The sequence below is a fragment of the Dreissena polymorpha genome, chromosome 9, assembly GCF_020536995.1.
Source record: "Dreissena polymorpha isolate Duluth1 chromosome 9, UMN_Dpol_1.0, whole genome shotgun sequence".
Taxonomy (NCBI): Eukaryota; Metazoa; Mollusca; class Bivalvia; order Myida; family Dreissenidae; genus Dreissena; species Dreissena polymorpha.
The window spans coordinates 57,126,169-57,147,857 of record NC_068363.1 but is presented as its reverse complement, the minus strand read 5'-3'; the positions used below and the strand labels follow the sequence as shown (position 1 = coordinate 57,147,857).

Sequence of the window (21,689 nt, the reverse complement as noted above, 5' to 3'; positions counted from 1 at the left end):
GAAGATCGGATGAATACAATTTGAATTAGAGTCCGGACAAAGTGATGCCTTCCGCCCGCCGCCCGCCGCCAAGGGGTTTCACATAATACGTCCCGTATTTTATACGGGCGTATAAAAAGCAAAAAAACAAACAAAATCAACCAGGTACACAAATCAGCACAAAAATGTCATCGATAAACACACCATTACAGCATTACCTGACATCGCTTCTCTACATTCAACTGCTCGAATTCGCAGTCCGAGTTTTCCCGCTTGGGTGAAGGGCAAGCATCTCCAGAGGGTGTGTTCAAGTTTGCCTTAAACATGACCCTCCTTGTATGGTCTAGGGCCTCTCTCAGGGTGCGCTTGATGTCAAAGACATAATCCAGACCTGAAATGAACAGGCAATTAGCCTATGAGCTTTTTCATTACAAGTAACAGAATAGCAGCCTAAGAACATTCTGACTAGTGATAAGTAATGATGATAATGATAAATCATAGAAATAATCAAATAAGTTGTATTACTAGAGTGTCCTCCTAGCGACCTTGAGTTCATAAGTTTGATCTCCACTGTGATGGCATTTTTAAGATTTTCCCTTCAGATACCAAGAACTGGTCCTACCAAGGTAACAGACTATAGATTGTTTGAATTAGCCTAAGGCTCCCTATGCAATAAGCCCAAGGCTCCCTATGTAATAAGCCTAAGGCTCCCTATGCAATAAGCCCAAGGCTCCCTATGCAATAAGCCCAAGGCTCCCTATGCAATAAGCCTAAGGCTCCCTATGCAATAAGCCTAAGGCTCCCTATGCAATAAGCCTAAGGCTCCCTATGCAATAAGCCTAAGGCTCCCTATGCAATAAGCCTAAGGCTCCCTATGCAATAAGCCTAAGGCTCCCTATGCAATAAGCCTAAGGCTCCCTATGCAATCAAGCTTGAATAAATAGGCTTAAACTGATCATATACATTTGTTTAACTTAATAATATGTGTCTTGTTCTGAGAAAACTGGGCTTAATTCATGTGCGTAAAGTGTCGTCCCAGGGACTTGATTTTCGGTAAGGAGGGACTTCCTTGAAACTAAAAATACCATTAAAGCGGAAAGTGTCGTCCCTGATTAGCCCATGCGGACTGCACAGGCTAATCTGAGACGACACTTTACGCACATGAATGAAGCCCAGTTTTCTCAGAACAAAACACATACTGATCTATTTAACCCTTTCCCACTCAGAAGCAAAGTGAAAATGGCTATGTGCAAACGGCATAAAACCAGAGTACTCGCAGTCTGTTCATGTTTTATGCTGTTTGCTTCACATCAGTATCTAAGGGTTGGAAATGAAGCCTTAAAATCTTGAATCTAGTAAGAAAGATCTTTGATCTATTTTAACTTTTTTAAGGAACTATGTAAAATGTATCAAAATGAGTATCTAAGTGGTAAAGGGTTAAATAAATGAACAAAAATACAAATAAATACAAAAATAAAATTCAATAAATCAATACAACGATCAAGAATGCCAAATAATTTCCAAATAATCTGCAGTCACAAGTCATTGAAATTTGAATGTTCATATATATCATACATGTATCAGGAAAAAAATTAGATTTTTTTTTGGTCAATATGATAAAAAATATTGTTTTATGACAAATTGATAGTGTTAAAGTGACTTGGCCACGCGCCCTACACCTGTGATCCTGATGTTAAAATTTATTGATTCATCAACAAACCATTACACAGTAATAATAATTCTACTTATTCGACAATTTTCCTCAATTGTTTCCATAAATATATCTACCTCATAACATCCAAAATCTGATACATAATCGCCATAATTGAATTGTTCAAAGACAATTACCTAATTTAGTCTTTTCATTAAACAATGAGGCCAGCGTCCCTTTAAAGTCTCTGCAAAACTGGGTGGACACCTCAGGCTGTACTGTATCACAGAAGAAAAACGAGTGCATCTCAGTGATACACCGATACATGGAGTTAGCTGACGGATGTGATATGAGACGGAACTCGAGGTCTCGAAATGTGCCGTTGTCATTCACGACTTTCAGCACTACAACTCTACCATGGTGCTCTGCCTTCAGTATCATGGGGTAGAGGATTCTGAAACAAAGCAATGTTGCATAATCATATGAGCCGTATTATACCCAAGTGGATCTTTTGCCATATGCTCCATGAGTAGCACCAGGCTAGCCTTGGCATTACCTCACTCTGGTCAGGATCTATCTTGTGCACTTATGACTTTACAAAAGCTTCGTGACTGAATGGCAATCAGAGTAGCTCTTGGCCAGATTGCACAAATGCATGTTGCTGCTCGTTTAATTTCTAGGCTTTGTAAAACCACTAGAATAATATGACCCTATATTAAAAATATGAAGTGACAATAATTAATTTACAAACTAAATACCCACAGCAATTTAATTTTTTGGCTTCATTTGTGTTAAATAGTATACTTTCTGTTTCATATTGTTCTTGTCTTAAGCTATTTTCATTATTTTTTAGGTAACCTACATTGAAACTGTTACATGAAATGTGTCATATCTTCAAACAAACCTTACCTTTCTATCAAGTCCATGTTAGAGTTTAGCAAGCACACTCCACTGGGTGAGATTCCAACATGGTTCACATCAGAATCAGCAGAGGTTGCCTCGTAAAATTCCGTGCCATAATTCGGCATTTCTTCTGCCAACTGGAGAACTTGGGTCAGTGCCGAGTCTTTACTCAGATCTCTTAGATCTTTATGACATTCAATAATACTGTCAACTAGTTCAGGGGTTGGCTCTACATGTTTTGCTATACTAGTCAACAATGATTTGTACAAGTTCATCTGGTTGGTCCTTCTGTCAAACTTGCCATACTCAACTTGTGAGATCAAGGCCACCAGTTCTTTCACATGTTCGCCTGGCTCGATCGTCAGTTTCTGTGATTCTAGTTCAGATTTCACTTGTTCGTAAAACTGCTGACGTGAGCTGGGAGTCAGCAAATTGTGTGGCTCAACAAAAAACTTTATACGGAACTGCAGTCTATATGGTGGCTGCCCAAACAACTGTCGGTCCAGGCGATTTCTTAAATTCAACCACAGGTTCTCTCCTTTACTGCCCTTGTACAGGAGACCAAAATAGTCCTGTTCTATGATACCGAGTACATTGCAGATCTGAAATCAATGTATTAATGTTGTTTGTAAGTAAAAATCATAATGTTTAATTAGGATATTGCAGTGTGTCATTAGGTCATGTTACCATCCTTGTCCACTCCAATTCAGGATCAAGAAACACTGTGACTTAGAAAGATTTATAAACCTTTAATAGGTTGCTATTATTGCATATGGGCAAATATCTCTAGTACTTTGGTTGCCCGGACAAAGAATAAGGAGCCCATAACCAAGTACACATCATAAGTATCTAATTGATACTTGAGAGAAAACAAAATCAGACAATATAAAATTGCTGACATGCATAGGGTCATAATACCCCTTTATTAGTTGGGATCTTTATTCTTTTATAAAAAAAATATAGTGATAAATTTTGAGAAAAAAATGGTTCAAGCTTTTCTAAAACCAATATTTGCTTGGTCGGACTACCAATTTTAGACATTGACTTGCCCGGGACAAAATGTACTTGCCCTGGGTGAACAAGCCAGGTTTTTTTTTTCACTTTTTGGGAAGATAGCCCATGGCTTTGGAATTGGGAATTTTATCAGCATTTTCATGAAATTGGGAAAATTAACTCATTAGCCTTTTTTTTCCACACGAAAAGTCCACTAATTAGGGAAATACTAAATTTGATATAACACTTTATTATCATTAAAATTAAAAGAACAAAATCATAAAGTACTTTGTTAGATGTAATTGAATTAAAATTGAGATAAAGTACGCATAAGACACTTCATTCTAAATTTTTTTTTTTTTTTGGAAATTGGGAATTTTTTGCCACATTCTGGGAAAAAAGTATACTTTTTGGGATTGGGAACATAGCCGAATTTCGGCTATAAAATCTGGCCAAAAAAAAAACCATGCAAGCAACCATAAAATGCATACCTGGTTATCAGGAATTATTTTAGAGGATCCACATCCCCTTGTATGATGAAATACCCACCTGGCAACTACTGTACATGCATGCAATATGATACATTGTCTCTAGGCATGGTTTTATTATTTTATTTTATGATATTATAGCATATACACTGTATTTCATCATGTGATATTTTCTTTGATAACATGATACAATATATCATCGAGGTGAATCTAAACCTATTAGTTCATTTTTTCACAAAGAATGTGACTTTTGTCACGAAGTATAACGTGTCAGGAATTATAACGTTTCGAACTATTAATCTGAAGGTGAAGGTCGAGTTATACATAATTTCTAATCTAGCGCTGAATTTCCAGATGAATCATAACATTATACGCTATTAAATACATTCAAATGTTAATATTAATAAAAAGGAAATCATGAAATCAATCAAACTGTCAAAAGTAAAAACATTTGATCTTACTTTAACACCGAACAGCTGACGTCAGAAATGGGGTCGTGATCATTTTCAAAGACAAAAATGACTTACTTTGTCCATGCAATCTTGTCCCTTCCCCTTGGGATGGACAACAATATCCACTACTGTCGAGTTTGCCAAAGTCACAAAAAACTCCATGATGTTTATTCCTTAAACATAAACGATAAATAACACACCAAAGTATTGTAACGTCCGACTTAACCAAGATTTCATTGTGAACTGACTACGACCCAAAACACGGTCATGTGCAGCCTCGTTTTCATTTCGACCAATCAAATGTTTGATAGACGTAACATCTAAAAATAGAAATAGTGGGTTACAAAATATAACGACATACCAATCTCCTACGCAGTGGTTTCCCTTAGACTTTTAATGACCGGGCGAACCCAAGAGAAGTACAGTCAGTGTATCTATTCCGTCACACCTTACGCTTTTTCATTGCAAATTTCTCACGTGCGATAGACACATTTCTCTGTTTTCGTATGATGAGAGACACTTTTTTTATCGATAATTTAAGACTTACTTGAATTAAATCGAGCACGTGTAAGTAGGTAAAACCACGCGTGTAAACCTGCACCCGACGTGTCCGTTTGCGATAGCAGAGAAACTATTCCGAATCGCATATCTATTTTTAGATGTGTGCTCTCGGGGGTCATCTCAAAATGATTTTTGACTGTCACTTTGAGCAGATTTTTGTACAAAAAGGTATCGAGGCATTGTTACAAAATATGGGGTGTAAATAAAAAACACGATTAAGTAATAATTTTACAATTTTATTTCTAGCAAATCAACTGCCTGTTGAAATAACACTTTCAATGCTGGATATTTTTTGCGTGTCTTATCAACAATGTGTTTCAAAGATAACACACACATTCGTGTAGTTGAATCTTTGATACAAACTGTCTCAAATCATTTTGGCTATTTTGGAAGGCTGAGCTAATTGGATGCAAGTGCTTAAATCCAGTCCATAGACACATTAATTCCAAATCTTGAAATGCAGCATAGAAAGGTTTAAAATCAATAACAAAATAAAAATATATAAAAATATATAATTAACAAACAAGACATAAAGGACTAGTATATTCGTTGAGTATATTATCACATATTTTGTGGGGGAAAAATGAAGTTCGGTGTCAACTTGTTACCAAACAATACATTTTGAATGTCCTAAATTCAATGAGGTTGCAGAAAAAAATGGAACTTTGATAGAGAAGGAAGAAATTGATTTGGTAGGGTAGAAATCATTATGATAAAAGGAGAAATTGCTAAAATGAGTAAATATTACTTTTATCCTAGTGATGTCCTATGTCATCTGCAACAAACATCTAAAATATCTTTATTGTTTGGTTATGTGTTAACTCATTCATACCTGTTACAATTTACAGCAACAATTTAGTTTAAACTTAATAATTTTACAACATTTGGGAAACAAGTTCTTACAGCTTAAGACTATTCCTTCTCAATTCTGCTTCTTAGATACATAACCAGTACTCGTGTTGAAATTTGAATTGTGAAATAATCCAAAGGTTGACGCATTTATCACAGTATTGGAATCCATGCCCTTCGTGTATAGAGTCCGACGCTCTACGTATAAACCATTGTCCTCAACAGGGACAATTAATAGCAGATGATTTGAAAACAGTTGATATCAAATTGCAGATGGCAATGTAGATCAGTATGTCCCCCAGCATATACTGGTGGACATAAAAATGTGCTGTCCATACATGCAGAAACTATTGAGTAATTAAGCGGACACTCAAATTATATTTATATCCACAATGACCTTGACTAAATTCTAAAGGGATTTTCATGTAAGTACCAGCTGTCTATACACAAAGTTTGGTGTTCATTATGCAAGGGTACTTAAGTTATTTAGCAAATCAAACTCTGAAGCCCACCCACCCACACACCAGCTACAAGTGATCACATTATACAACCATATAGACAGGCATATTCAAATGGCCACAAGTATATTTTGAAGTGAATCATTAAACAAACCTACAGGCAATTGTGGAGTACTGTATTGCATATTAGTATAACATATCATTTGACTCTGTTGAATGGCCACAAAGATTTTCAACTTTTGTTTACAGACACTGGACCAACCCACCGATGTGAATCCAATTCAGCCCCATACTTTGTACATGGGGTAAAATAAAAAAAACTAAATCCTTTTGTGTTCACCTTGTTGCACAATGTGATCAACTGATCATGTGAGAAAATACCACATGTACCATACTGTATTCATTTTTATTACAGTTCATACTGTATGTAACCTTATATGTTTACATTTATTAAAGGCAAATATTTCCTATGATATCATAGTTTATTTATACAGTACTGCGTGAGTATAACATACATTTTAATTTATAGCAAAGTTAAGTATGAAACTGTGCTCTGTATTCAATGAATTTGAAAATGGCTTTAGGAAGTTCACAACTAAGATACACACAGCAATCAAAATGGTATTTAAGTCAAAATTGTTATGTGTACCATTATAAGATGCACATTATACTTTGAAATATTTTTTACCGCATAACTATTTAATTGATTAAGATAATTAATTACCCGCTTTACAGATTTTGCTGCCTCTACAGCTGGACTACAATGTACTGATGATCTGTTTGTCTTCTGCTTTCCCATGGCAATTGTATCTGCAAATGTAAATGATATAACAAGTGTTAACCATTTACAATGCAATAACAGGGTTTTACAAGATTTTGATGATGACACTAGATATAATTGTGATAAAAGGAGAAATTGCTCAAATTTGAGCAATTTCCCTTTTTATCAAAATTATATATAACCTTCTAAATCAACTTTGTCTTATTACATTACAACTTAGTGTGTTATCTGCAACCTCTTTCAGTTTGGGATGGTCTAAACCTAAAAATTAAGGTAATGCGGGCTACACAGAATGTTTCATGAATATTTAGAAATCCGCCAATTTATTTGAATTAATATTATAACTTTATCTTTATAATAATATCTGTCAGCATATACTCTTTAAATTTGTTCTGAGACAGCATACATTTAGCATTTCCCTAATGCAAAGAATATTATTCAATGCATTGGATAATTTGTGTAAATATTGTGACAAAATTATAAACTGCTCATTAATGAGCCTGCAGCAGGGATATAGTGAACACATTGTGACACACTGTGAATAATGAGACCAATTATTTGAAAGAATTCATCATAGCTTTTGTTTATAATAGTGTTCATACATGTATATGTGTGTGTGTGTGTGTGTAATCACATGAGCTTGAAATTCTATCACTACATAAAGTCTATGCATAAATTATTAAAAAAATACCCCACCCACCCCTCTTCTCTATATATAAAAAGACAAGCTGTCTTTTTATATATAGAGAAGAGGGGTGGTTGGGGTATTTTTTTTAAATAATTTATGCATAGACTTTATGTAGTGAAAGAATTTCAAGCTCATGTGGTGTAATTCTGACAATTAAGACAGTTTGTCTGACCACTGAAAGTTTATTTATTTTCATTACACATTTACAAATGGGAGAAAATATTGCAAACATTTTATTTCAAGGCATACTTTGCATGTCAACCAAGTTTAATGACGAACTATAGCATTAAACAACAGACCAAATCCGCAAAACATGCACCAAAAATGTTTGTCGAAGTTACGGTAATGTTTATACGGCCCCCGAGTTATGCATCCAGGTGGTACGGAATAGATACACTGACTGGCCTTTATATAATGGTGTTTATCTTTCTTAAATGAAGGTGGAAATGCATATTGATGACTGTAACGAGTAAAATATATATAATTCAAGAAAATAACACGAACCTTTTGGTAACCTCGGTCATTGAACAGATTAATGTTGTCCACCGACTTTTCAGACGTCCGAAAAAACGCGCCGGAAATTCAACCGATCTGAAGCCTCGTTTTGGAAATCCAAGCGCTGGCAGGCCAAGAGTTCATACATTTTGTAAACATCCATTCAGTAGACAAAGAAATAATTACTTTACATGAAACAACAGACAAAATTAAGTTTCTAAACATACTCTCTCCGTACCAGCCATTCAATCTAGAAATATGTCGGAATCGGACAGGAGCCGGAATAGATAAACTGACTGTAACTGCTGTGAGGAGTTTGACGACACACTGGTGAACACACCGGTCTGACTGACAATGACGTAGTGACGTCACCATCTATGTATAGAATGGACATACAGGTGGTACACAGTGATAGTTATAGATTGATTCATACAAAAATATGCTAAACCCCCGCGGGGGGGGGGGGAGTAACTTCCTACATACGGGTATATAGGGGTGTGCCGATTTTAAGGGGTGTGTTTTTCGACTAAAATTATAGATATGGGTTTGGTCAGGGACCTATACAAACAAAGGGATTAGCAACCTCGCGATATCCCGTTACAGCACGCAAAATAAACCGGTGCGCGAGATCAGGGACCTATACTTTAATCTCGATCGATTGGTCCCGGTGTAGCGATAATAAACCGATGCGCGAGATTTGATAATCTCGATCGATTGGGCTGCACACCACACTTTTTAGCCACCAATGCGAATTGGCCCCGGTCAAATTTCTAAATAAAGAGAACATTGCTCAAGTAAGCACCATTTTGAGTGTCTTAATAATAATGAATGTCAGGTTTGAGTTGTGGTGATTTTTCTTGGATGTTTGTAAGTTACCAAAACATTGGTATTTTAACTATAGCTGCATACAGGAAGTAGAATTAATGCAATTCGAAAACAGGTGTAATGCTGGCTCCGGTCAGTATTTCTGTTGGAAATTTGAAAGGGCGTACGGACATTGAACTATTACAAAAAATCTAATCCTTTGACCCCCAATTTTCTCCATTGCTGTTTAGTACTTGGTAAGTTACCAATGTAAAAACATGGTTTCCAGGCACCTTGCTTCTGCAGGAAAGTGGCAGTTTGTTGTTGAAACTGGCTTAAAAAGGCTCGGAAACACACATAATTCTGATGTTTTGATTTGAAACAATCAATACTAAAACATTTTGCCCCAACTCATTTGATTTGAATGTTACTGATTTTTCAGAAGGCACAGCCTCAACCATTCTGGCAATGTGCTTGGTTTATTTTCAGATTTGCGAGGTGACCAGTTTCCAGACATTGGTTCGCTCCTGCTTGTGTACGCGATTGGCCGAGACTAAAAAAACTGTAGTGTGCCACCTGGGTCCCTGTGTAGCGATAATGCGGCTACACGATATCGATTGCGAGGGATTTCGCTTATTTAACGCGTTATGTTTTTTCGGATTCAAATTATATTATGTTAAATAAACAAGTACCTATTCGTTTAATTGTTGTGTTGTTGATCTGAAAATCAATCATTAATTAGTCTTATGAATATTAATTGCCGGTTGTTTCGCCAGGGTTAAATTGCCGTTGTTTATCGCACGTACGTGCATGTACAAAAGACCGGTCTTTTAATAGAATTAAAATGTTACCATGTTTTGTTTAAAATAGCAACATTATCAAGACATGTTAAGTGCAAAAAAAAATGTATAATTGTTCTTTTAACCTCCGAAGGAAGCAAATTTTCGAATGTCATTTTAATATTTATTGGGACTCCCTTAAGTCATGGGATGACGACATAGATTTAGATTTGGTATTAGGTGATTATACTGATGATGAGGCAAACAATAAATCGCAAGCAAGCACGAAAGAGCTGTGCTATATTTGTCCTATTTGTGGTGCGGAGTATAAAAGTGTATCAGGATTTCGAGGTCATGTCATGAAAAAACATCAACAGAATTTACGAGGTAATAAATATTGGATGCATTTTTTAGTTCTGCATTTTGCGTACAAACCAGACAAAAAACAAGAAAGGTTTTCGTGTTTTAGTAGTTCTATATATATATATATATATATATATATATATATATATATATATATATATATATATATATATATATATATATATATATATATATATATATACTCATGTTTTATTCGTTTTATTATCATATATATCTCGAACAATCAATATATAAAACAACATTAATAAATTAAATCCTCGCACATGCAAGTAAGATATCCAAAACAGTGGACACATGATACGGTGTAATAATGATGAGACAATTGAATCTGGCATTTACAGTTACTACTAAATAGTGTGTACAAAGGAGTTTAGTGTTTTATTCCTTTAATTATTTTCAAAGAAATGAATATAAAACGTGTTGTAGAATGGTTTTAACAAAATTATGGACAAAGATTTAAATGCAGTTAATAGAACATAAAAGTTTATTCTGACTTAAGCATATTAAGCTAATCGTCATTTACATTACATTTACAATAACAGCATGCTTTTGAAGTAAATACAAATCATGCATCACTTCGAAAAAAGTTCAATTTACAATATAAGGAATAAACATGTTTTCGTGAGAATGTTAATATTGTTAATACATAGTGACCACATAATGTCAAATGTAGTTTAATAATAACAACACTTCGTTACATTATTCTGTACCAGGGACCTATACTTGTATAAGTCCCTGTCTGTACCAAAGTTCATAAGTGAAAAATATAATTATTAAATGATTTTTTTAAAACAAGAATTACATACATTTATATAAAGTTAGGACACATAAGACAAAAGACATCTGCTGTTCCCAAAACAGACGCTGTCGGCTGGTAGAAATCGGGAACGATTTTTCAAATTCTGTCTCACAACTTGCCATCAGGTCTTTCAGTTCATGATGTTCACTGCCTTCAACACTGATCCCATTTGCTTGTATAGGTCCCTGGTTTGGTTTTGAGCATCTTAGTATAGATATGGGTATTGAAATTAGAAATTTGCTTGTATATAAACGCATATAGATTTGAAAGTATCAGTATCAAAATGGGTATGATAATGTCATTCTTGTATATAAATGGGTATCAAAAAGTAAATTTCAGTAGCGGGAAAGATATAATAGAAAATTCAATAAGTATACTGTATTGATATGAAAGAGATTAAAATTCTAGTATGAAATGTGTCCACTTTATCAAATTCTAGTATTTACATGGGTCCAGTTTATCAAACCTCTTGTATTGAAATGGTTCCACTCTCTCAATGGTATCGTATACAAATGGGTATGTTTTTTCAAAAATCTTGTATCAAAACGGGTAAACTTTATTAGAGATCCGGTATAAAAATGGGTCACATTTCGGAAGTCTCAGTGGGACACCCCTACCCTAAAATTTGGGAAGTTACCCCCCCCCCCCCCCCGGGGTAAAAGTTAAACGTTCCCGGCAATTCTAACACTCATTTGATCGTTGTCGGCTTTTTTTCAAAGAAATTATTTTCATATTTTTGTCAATATTTTGTAAAATGGCATCTATATTATCGAAACACATACTCAAAAAGAATGCCGAGGTAAATTTAATTTTAAGAGCATGTTGACTCGTTTCGTATTCCGTAGCGCGTTTTACGACATTGGATTTGAGAGGGAATAAAACCCGGGTACAGTCTTAAGATGACAGGTACGTTTTAGTATATTTTCCGTACCCGGGGTACATTGAAGTACGATTAAGAGTACTAGGGTACATTTAAGTAGGCCTAGTACCCGAGCCGACAATGACCAATCGATCGTCAATAGATCACACAGAATTTATAAGATGATCCAAGTGACAATTTAGTTGGTTTGTCGTAGCGTTTTTGAAAAAAGCTCGCCATACACCAGAGAAAGTACTATAGGCCTCTTATTAGAGTACTATCTTATTGAATGCTGAAGCAATATTTAAAAATATGTATAGGCGCGTTTCAATAGTGCATTTGGCGATACAGACTTGAAGTATGGACCCTTTAGCCAATTAAATCATTTCTGTAAGTACACAGGACCGGATTAAGCACTAGGCTAACAAGGCTGAAACCTTGGGCCCCCGATTTTTAAGGGGCCCCAAACGACAGGCCAGTTTTCCAATGTATGATCTTTTATATAACGCCATTTAACCTCTCTATCGGGATTGCAGAAGTAATGTTCTGTGTGATTTTACCAGTTTCCCGATGTATATCCTATTGTAACCGTGTTGAGTTCGCTTTAATTAACTATGCTATCATTTTTCTTTCTGTGTTGTATATCCATTCAGAACCATTTTACGACTTGCCCGTATGGTCATGAAAACGTCTGGAACGTTTAGTTCGCTTTGATTTACTATGCTAACTGGAAGCAGACTAAGACAGAACCATCAACCGCATGAGTGAACTGCTGAAGTTAGATGAAGATTAACTGCAGACTACTTTTTCAAACGTTGCCATCACTGTACGAATATACTAAACAATTCCAGTTAATAACTGTCAAAGTGAGAGGTCATTTTCAACATTATCACGCGCGAAAAACTATCTGAGAAACACCATGAGTCAGGAAAGGTGGACATCATTGGGGCTACTGTCTATTAATGATCAAGTCCTCCGAGAACTAGAGTTCACACAGCTGGTCTATGACATTGGCCAGTCAAAGTTGTGTAGAAGAGACTTACAGGCTGGAAGCTGTATACATGTATATAATGTAATTGTCAACTGTGTACACATGCAAGTTTTCAGATCGTTGTGGTTGTCGTATCAAGTATGATTTTCAATATACAGAAGGGGACGAGATGGACGGGGGCCCCGTAACATGTCAAACCTTGGGCCCCAAAACAGCTTAATCCGGCCCTGTAAGTACATCGTCATGCGAAACAGGGTATTATGTCATATGCGCCCGTGGTAGCCCCAGACAAGTCTACTCACGAGCCTTCCTGGCCGCTTTTAAGTCAGGGATGGTTTCGCGGACTTTTAAGCTGACAGCTCAGCTCTTGATGCGAATACTTGCCGCATATAGCTTACGACCCATTCTCGCATGACGCGGATGATTTGATGTACATTCGAGCAAATAAAGTGATCGAAATCGAAGCAGGTCGTTTTGCGATCGGGAGTCTATTAATGGTTATACAAAGGCGGTTTTAATTTTAGCTAACAATTTGTTCTTTTGCGAATATTAAGCTTGCTTTTATTGATAATATTCGCGTTTAACGACCCATGTATTTGTCTGGATAGAAGGTATAGAGAGTATAAAATCTAAATAAATAAAGTAGTTTCAGTGAATGCGTTTACGTTGATACGATTTAATACTTCTTTAACGTCACACCTCTCTTCTAGTACATACGAACATTATTTCGATCTGTTAGCATCTTCCCCGCGCCATTATTAAACATTTGCACGTGACTAATGAAAGGGTGATCGGCTTTTTTATCACACGCGATGTTCATGCATGTGACAATAAAAATAGCTAATGCTATTCTAATATTCATCTATTGTCTTCGACCAATATTCCGGTACTTACGATATATCGATTACTCATTATGAACTTTGATGTTTATACACGGGAAACGTATTACTTGTGACACAGTGGTTCGTAATACATGTATCTGAAGTTTATAGTAAACACGGAGAATTTTCTAACGCAACACTTTCCAAACTTTTTAATGGATCGGAACGAAACTCGAATTTGATATGTCAGTCATGTAGGTAGACTCACACACCGAAAATAAGGTACGTATCTTAAAGCGTTTCAGAAACAAATCCGGAAAGGGGTTATTTTAGAGCGCACAATGAACTTGATATATGAAACGATTGTTTATTGTCGCCATAACCAAATGCTTACTTCCACTGAAGGCGTATACAAATCAAAGACCAAATAGCTGATTTTCGAAAAACACAACCACAAGAATGCTGCTAAGAAAAATTGAGCCGCGACTGCGACTTTTGTGGCAACTACACCTTCGTGGCTGTGCAAGTACCGTTGGATAAAAAAACACGATCATCGCATATTATTGTCTCACAACATAAGTGTCGCTATGTAATTTATGTATTGTGTGGCAAGCGGGATAACTTGAAAAGCATCAAACTCGTTTAACATTCAATTATGTCCCATCGCAACATTCAACATTCTGTCACATCGCAAAATTCAGAATTCTGTTATGTCACATAGCAAAATTCAACATTTTGTTTTATCGTGTCCCGTCGCAATATTCAACATTCCGTTATATCACGTCGCAACATTCCATTATGTCGCGTGGCATCATTAAACATGTTTTTTTTTAATGTTTCATCGCAACATTCTGTTGTGTCCCGTCGAACAATTTAATATTCTGTTATGCCCCGTCGCAACATTCAACATTTAGTTATGTCCCGGTGCAAAATTCAATATTCTTTTATTACTTTTTCTTCCATATATAGGCATATGAGCGTGTGGACCGCCAGGGACCAAACCAGCCGTGCTTATGTCCCGTTGAAGATAAAATATGAATCTGGTATTGCCTAATAAACAAGCAAATTCGTTGAATTGATATCCCCCGCCAATATGCTTCTGGACGAAAAAAAAATTCTGGACGGATGGACAACGCCGTTTGACCTCAATGTGTGACCTTGACCTTAGCCTCTATGATCATGGGTGTTGAATGTGATGCAACCCCAGATGATTGAGAAGAACTATGGCAAGTTTCATGGCTCTGGCTCATGTCTTAATGGAGATTAAGCTCTAAGCTTATATTAAAAAGCATTTTTTTCCAAGATACAAAGGGCCATAACTCCGTTGTTAACAGATGGTGTGCAATCCCATTTGGCGTGCATCATCCTCTTATCCATATATATACTCATACCAAGTTTCAATAAAATCCGCCAAAGCACTTCCAAGATATGGCTCCGGACGGACGAGCAACGCCAAAACAATATCCTATGGCGGGGGGGGGGGGGGAGTAATAAAGCGTAGTCCTGCGACTCGCATCTCATGTCTAATTAAATACAACTTTTACAAATATTTCCTTTCTGTATAAAACGTTGTCATAAAATAGCACCGTGTCAAAAGTTCTCTCGTTACTGTTATTGAGCAGCACAAAAGCGTCATCGCGGGCGATTTGGTGATATTCTCAAAACGCACGTATGGCTGTGATGTTAGTTCTCCTGTTGACATTAAGCTTTGCACTTGTCCTTCTGTCCATACAGAGGTAAAAAATATTGTATTTTTAACGCCTTTTAACTACATTGTTCATTTAGAGCAAGTTTAACAAAAATCCAGTATACGCGGAAAGTGTCGTCCCGCATTAGAGTTGCGTACTGCACATGCTAATTTGGGATGACAATTTACGCACATACTTTTAGCCCCGTCTTCCCTGAGCGCGGCTACATTGCTAACATTGCATCCTTTATGCTGTGAAACAGGGACTAAGCATGTTTTAAATTATTGCATCCATTTAACCAAAAACCACTCGGGAAATTAAGTATTAACAATAACCATACTTTAATATATACATGCATAAAGATTAGTGCCAGGTTAATCTTGTAGCCCTATTTGTCCCGTTTGAATAAACAATAGTCATTGAAATTAAATTTTTTGACGTTGCTGCGAAACAGCTCGTCTAAGTTATCATACCATAAAACAAGAAATATCTGTAAAAAAGATATACGGCGTTGATAGTTCAATGAATGAGATCAATGATAGCGAATGTCTTTTTCTGTGCAGTTCTTAGCTGCATCACACGCAGTACGTACGGGATGTTACGCGGAGTTTTCTCGGCTTATTTAACATTATTACATATTGCTGGTTATAAACCTATAGATACAAAACAGAAAACCAAACGAAGAATGGAAGTAAAATTAAAACATTTGAGTCAACCGGCCACACGCGAAGTATCCGTATTTATAGGCGCTTTCTTCGAACAAATGTTTTATTGGTTTGTCGGGCATTGTTATTTGATTCGATTATTAACTGTATCGAGAATCATCGCGCTCATGCTTAATACATTAGTCAATATGGTGGAATAATTATTGTTAAATCAATCAAAAATAATATGTATCATTGTGTTGTTGAAAACACATTAAGAATCAATTATTGACATACCATAATTATATTGCTGAATATCTTCATTTAACATATTTCTGGTCTAAAGAAAATTCCAGGGCACATAGATCACGGATAGATATATTATTATATAACGATTATTTTACTGGCCGCGAACTCCTTGATGACCTGTATATAAACTCTGACATTCACACACTAACCGCGAATTGACCCGATACCTCGCGGGTTGAAATGCAATGCCTTTAAAGTGAGGCGCTTCCAATGCTCTTTATTTTTTTACATGTCAACATGTTGACAGGAATATGGAAGTCATTACTATATATGAGAACATAGCCTTTGAGTATAAACGCTTTTGCGCAAGCAATCCTCTGACAATAAAACGTGCACGCACAAACTGTATTGATTTCGAGAATTTAGTGTAAAACTGCTTGCTAGAATGGAAGTCAGACTCAGATGCAAGCATGTGAACTTCTCACTGCTACAGTGTTATGCACCAACAAATGTTACAGAAGTAGAAGAAAAATACTTTTGCCGGAATCTGTCAGAGCGAGATGGAATCTGTGCCAAGCCATGACCTTGTCATCGTCATGGGAGACCTGAATGCCAAAGTAGGGGACAACAATGAACACTACACAAAAACTATGGGTAAACATGGACGTGGAAACATGAACGAAAATGGAGAGGGATTGGCTGACTTCTCCACATTGAACAACCTAGAAATTGGCGGAACCCTTTTTCCACATCGCACCATTCACAAGCTAACGTGGTGCTCACCCAAAACAAGAGACCAAAACCAGATTATTTACTTGATGATTAACGAAATGTGGAGAAGATCACTGCAAGATGTGAAAGTGAAGAGAGGAGTGGACGTAAGACGTAAGAAGCGATCACCACCTGGTTGTAGCAAGCATCAAGCTAAAGCTGTGGAAGCCTGGTGCGTAGACAAAAACATCACAGCGCTTCAATATCGATAAATTGAAGATGTCCCAAATCAGGACAAAGTTCTCCCTAGAAATAAAAAAACAAATTCCAGGTGCTGCAAAATTTACAAGAGGAAGAGGAGAATACCAGAATCTCAACTGTCGACGCTGCATGAAAAAAGATTGAGGGGTTCTATACAAAGAGTCGTCAGGCATGTGTGGTGTACAGGACTAGGCAGAAAAGTAAAGAGTGGAATTAGAAGGAAACATGGACAGACATCGAGGAAATACGAAACATCAAAAAAAGAGTGACAAATGCAAAGTCAACACGCCTGAAAGAACGATACCAACAGGAATACTCTTAAGCCCAAACGACAGTGAAAAGACTAGCAAGGAAGGACAAAAGGGAATACATGGAAGATCTTGCTTCACAGGCAGAAGAAGCGGCGACCAAAGGAGAACATGGAAGTTTGCATAAGATCAACAAACAGATAAGCAGCAAGTTCAAATCAGCAAGCGCAGGCCCAGTGAACGATAGACAAGGCAAACTTCTAACAACATAGAAGGAAATTGAAGAAAGGTGTGCAGAACACTTTCCTGAAACACTAAACAGACCTAATTCTGAAAACATACCAGAAATAGAGGAAGCTGAGGAAGATCTAGATATCAACATAGAGCCACCCACAAAGGAGGAAATAATCAAAGCAATTAAGACCCTTAAATACAACAAAGCTCCGGGAGGAGATGGCTTGAATGCAAAAGTCTTAAAGACGGACCCAGAGATATCAGCAGCATTATTACAATCAATGTTCGATGAAATTTGCAAGAAGGAAGAAGTTCCCAGCGACTGGACAAAAGGCATTATCATCAAATTGCCCAAGAAAGGTGCATTGACTGACTGTAACAACTTGCGGGGTATTACATTACTATCAGTACCAAGCAAGATCCTCGCCAAAATCATCATACAGAGGATTTCAGACAGCGTGACAGGGGATGCATCGACCACATCTTTGCACTCAGAAACATCATCGAGCAGTGCACATAGTAGCAAAGACAACTTTACGTCAACTTTGTGGATTTTCAAAAAGCGTTTTACAGTGTGCACAGGGCCAGCCTTTGGAAGATTCTCAAGCACTATGGAATACCCCCAAAACTGGTCCAGATGGTGAAGAGTTTTTACCAGAACTATTCCTGCATAGTCGGAGACAACAAAATCAGCTTCCGAGTGAAAACGTCAGTCAGACAGGGTTGTTTAATGTCATTGATTCTGTTCAACATTACCATCGACTGAGTGATGAGGAACACCACGATAGATGCTCAGAGAGGCATACGATGGACTTTCTTCACCTCCCTAGACGACCTAGATTTTGCAGACGACCTGGCACTGCTATCACATACACATAAACACATTAATGAGAAGACCGTTCGGTTGTGTATGTTTGGAGGCAAAATTCGACTAAGTGTCAGCCAAACGAAAACAGAGACTATGCTACTCAACGCCGAAAGACCCACCCAAGTGAAGGCCCATGGTGCCGACTTACCACAAACAGACCAATTCACCTGCTTGGGCAGCAGCATCCGAAGGACGGTAGCGCTGAGGAGGACATTAAAAGCAGACTGAACAAAGCAAGAAATGCCTTGCGCACCATGAACAACATCTGGAAATCGGCTCAGTACAGCACCCACACAAAGCTGAAACTATACAGAAGCCGTGTGCTATCTACCCTCATGCCTCAAAAACATCTTCAGAATATTCTGGCTATGAAAGATCTCCAACAACGACCTTCTCCAGCGATGCAACATTGAAGACATGGAAACGCTTATAACCAAGAGGAGATGGCCATGTACTGAGGATGGACAACGATTCCATTCCGAAAGTGGCACTCCGATGGACCCTAGAAGGCAAAACAAAGCGCGGGAGACCCAAGCAGATTTGGAGACGCACAGTGGAAGGGGAAATAAGTCAGCAACCACTCGTGGGCGACCCTGAAAAGGCTTGCAAGCGACCGACAACAGTGGAGAACCTTTGTTGCTGCCCTACACGTATTTATCTAATAAAACTGATTTTAAGTCACAAGTTTAAAAATGAAACGTACATTAAAATGTATTACCTTCTAAAACATAATGATATACAAAGATACAATAAAATGTTGCATATATTTTCACTGGGTGATGTAGTAAAATACGATATATATTTTGCGTGACAAAACCTTACAGAAGAAAAATGAAAACGTTTTAAATAAAACTTTTGAAAAGGGCATGTGCTTATAGTAAATTTGTAATGATAAAAAACACATATGCAAATGCTAAAAAAGCAACCAAATTGATTTCATAATTTTAAAAAACACAACATGTGAATTTAAGGAACCCAATTCACAGAATAAGCTTTCATAACATTCAATGATAATAGTGAAGACGTATTTCAAAATGCAAGTTAATACGTTTGATATTATAATAAAAGATCTTAAAAAACTTTTTGAAAGCTGTTAAACTCTGCAAAAACACTAAGCAGAGTTATAAATTTTGTTTAAAGAAAACCAAAATAAGGTCGATAATTCACAACATATACAGTCTCGTATTGCAGCAATATATCCTTTTGTTATGGGATGTGACCTATAGGCCATCAAGCAGGAAGGTACGTATTGATCATAGTCGTCACGAACTTGTGACACAAATGAAGCGAAAATGCTAATAATGTTCCGTTCGTCTGTAAAATTTGTGGGCGATATTGTGCGGAGAGTTTTTTTAATGCTTAATAAGAAACACAATCATTTTCACACGTTTGACTCGAACTGAACACGTTAGTCAATAAAGACGGACCAACACAGTCGTGCTCGACGCTTTTCATGAGGAAATTCTACCGCGTTCATTCAAAATATGTTATACTTTTCGCTTAGTTGTAACTTCAAAATATTTTTTTATCCTTTAATAGTCTCTGTGTCAGCAGAACCTGATTCCATTACGATGCTTACAAACAAAGCACATATACTAACAGCCATCAGTGTCATAGAAGCTTTCATACTCAGAATACACATTATCAAAACCAGTGGTTACTCACTAGAAGAAGCATCTTGCAAACTAAAAAATATATCAACCCGCAACGATTTTAATATTTAGTCTAAATCGGCTATGAACTAACAAAAGTTTTATCACAAATATAAACAAAGTGAACCTTAAGCTTCACCGCAGGAAAGAAACCTTGCTATTAAAATCGACCCTAATTTATGGCACGGAAATATTTGCAAACAACGAGGCTCAAAACAAATGTTGTAGACAAGACACACGCAAACAAAAAGAACAAAAAATGGCGTTATCGGTCAATGGAAAGCATTAGGATTCGAGCCCAGTTTCAAGCAGCTCCAAACCTAACATTTGGCCCAAGTAATGAAAAGTTACTTGTTTCTAATTTAAAATACGAAACTTGTTACGAAGAAATAAATTGGTTGTCAAAAACCAATAATCAAGTAGGTTTAATACAAGCGCATTACATCTTTAAGATAAATAAGAATTTATAAATCAAGTAGTATTTGTTGTTGTTTATTCTTCTAGATATTTACATTATCGAACACAATTAAGAATTGTATTATTTAAATTGTGATGTTATATCAAAGTATTTAAATATTATTTTAAGGACCCATTGTAATTCGAAACTTTGAAACGCTATATTGAGTATTAAATTGGGCACATTTATTCCGAACATCATTTTATAAGATAAATTGATTTAACTTAATTAAATTGCTTAATCAGTACAAGTTTACGGTCATTGAAATCCTGAACCCAAGAACATGCGCAAAGTCTCGCTTTGTTGCGCAAACCTTGCTTCAATTCTTTTACAATACAAGCAATTATTATCACATCAAGATTAACACATATGATAGTCCTATTTATCTTTGTATATTATAACCTTTCAAAAATAAATTTTAAACGTGCCGACCGAATGAACATGTCCTATTTATTTAAATATTATCAATCATATCTTGATCACTCGTTTCACTCTTATGCATTCAATGGAGAGAACACACTTCACCTTTACAAACTTCAAGGGAGAACATTCACGTCACATTCATACATTTAAAAGAGCACTATGTTCACTCTCATAAATTGAACCGAAAGTTCTCACTTCGCTCTTATACATTTAAGGGTCTCAGTCGATTCACTTTCATATATTCAAGACAGGAAACTGACTTCACTGTCATACATTGAAGTGAGATCACACACATTTTACTCTCACATGTCCAAGAAAGAGAACTCACCTCGCTATCATACATTTAAATATTATCACTCACTTCACTCGCATACATAAAAGAGAAACCATTCCAATCATTCCAAGACATTCAGTTGCAAGAGCTCACCTTTTACCTTCAAGGGTGAGCTATCACTTCCTTCCCTTACACTCAGGAGGAGAACTACTTGGTGTGTATTCCTTTTTTATTTCTAGCCACAT

At 36.5% G+C, this 21,689-nt stretch overlaps 1 protein-coding gene across 2 annotated transcripts in view; it reads right to left on the bottom strand.

Annotated features, from left to right (window-relative positions):
- LOC127845792 (E3 ubiquitin-protein ligase MYLIP-like) overlaps positions 1-4,720 on the bottom strand; it is a 239,331-nt gene extending 234,611 nt beyond the window's left edge. For both annotated transcript variants that reach the window (XM_052376944.1, XM_052376945.1), the window contains exons 1-4: positions 4,542-4,720; positions 2,540-3,135; positions 1,828-2,084; positions 198-370 (exon numbers count right to left, since the gene is read on the bottom strand). In XM_052376944.1, coding sequence (XP_052232904.1) covers positions 198-370; positions 1,828-2,084; positions 2,540-3,135; positions 4,542-4,628 — 1,113 coding nt within the window. In that variant the 5' untranslated portion in view covers positions 4,629-4,720. The remainder of the gene's footprint in view (positions 1-197; positions 371-1,827; positions 2,085-2,539; positions 3,136-4,541) is intronic.
- Between the last annotated feature and the right edge of the window lie 16,969 nt (positions 4,721-21,689).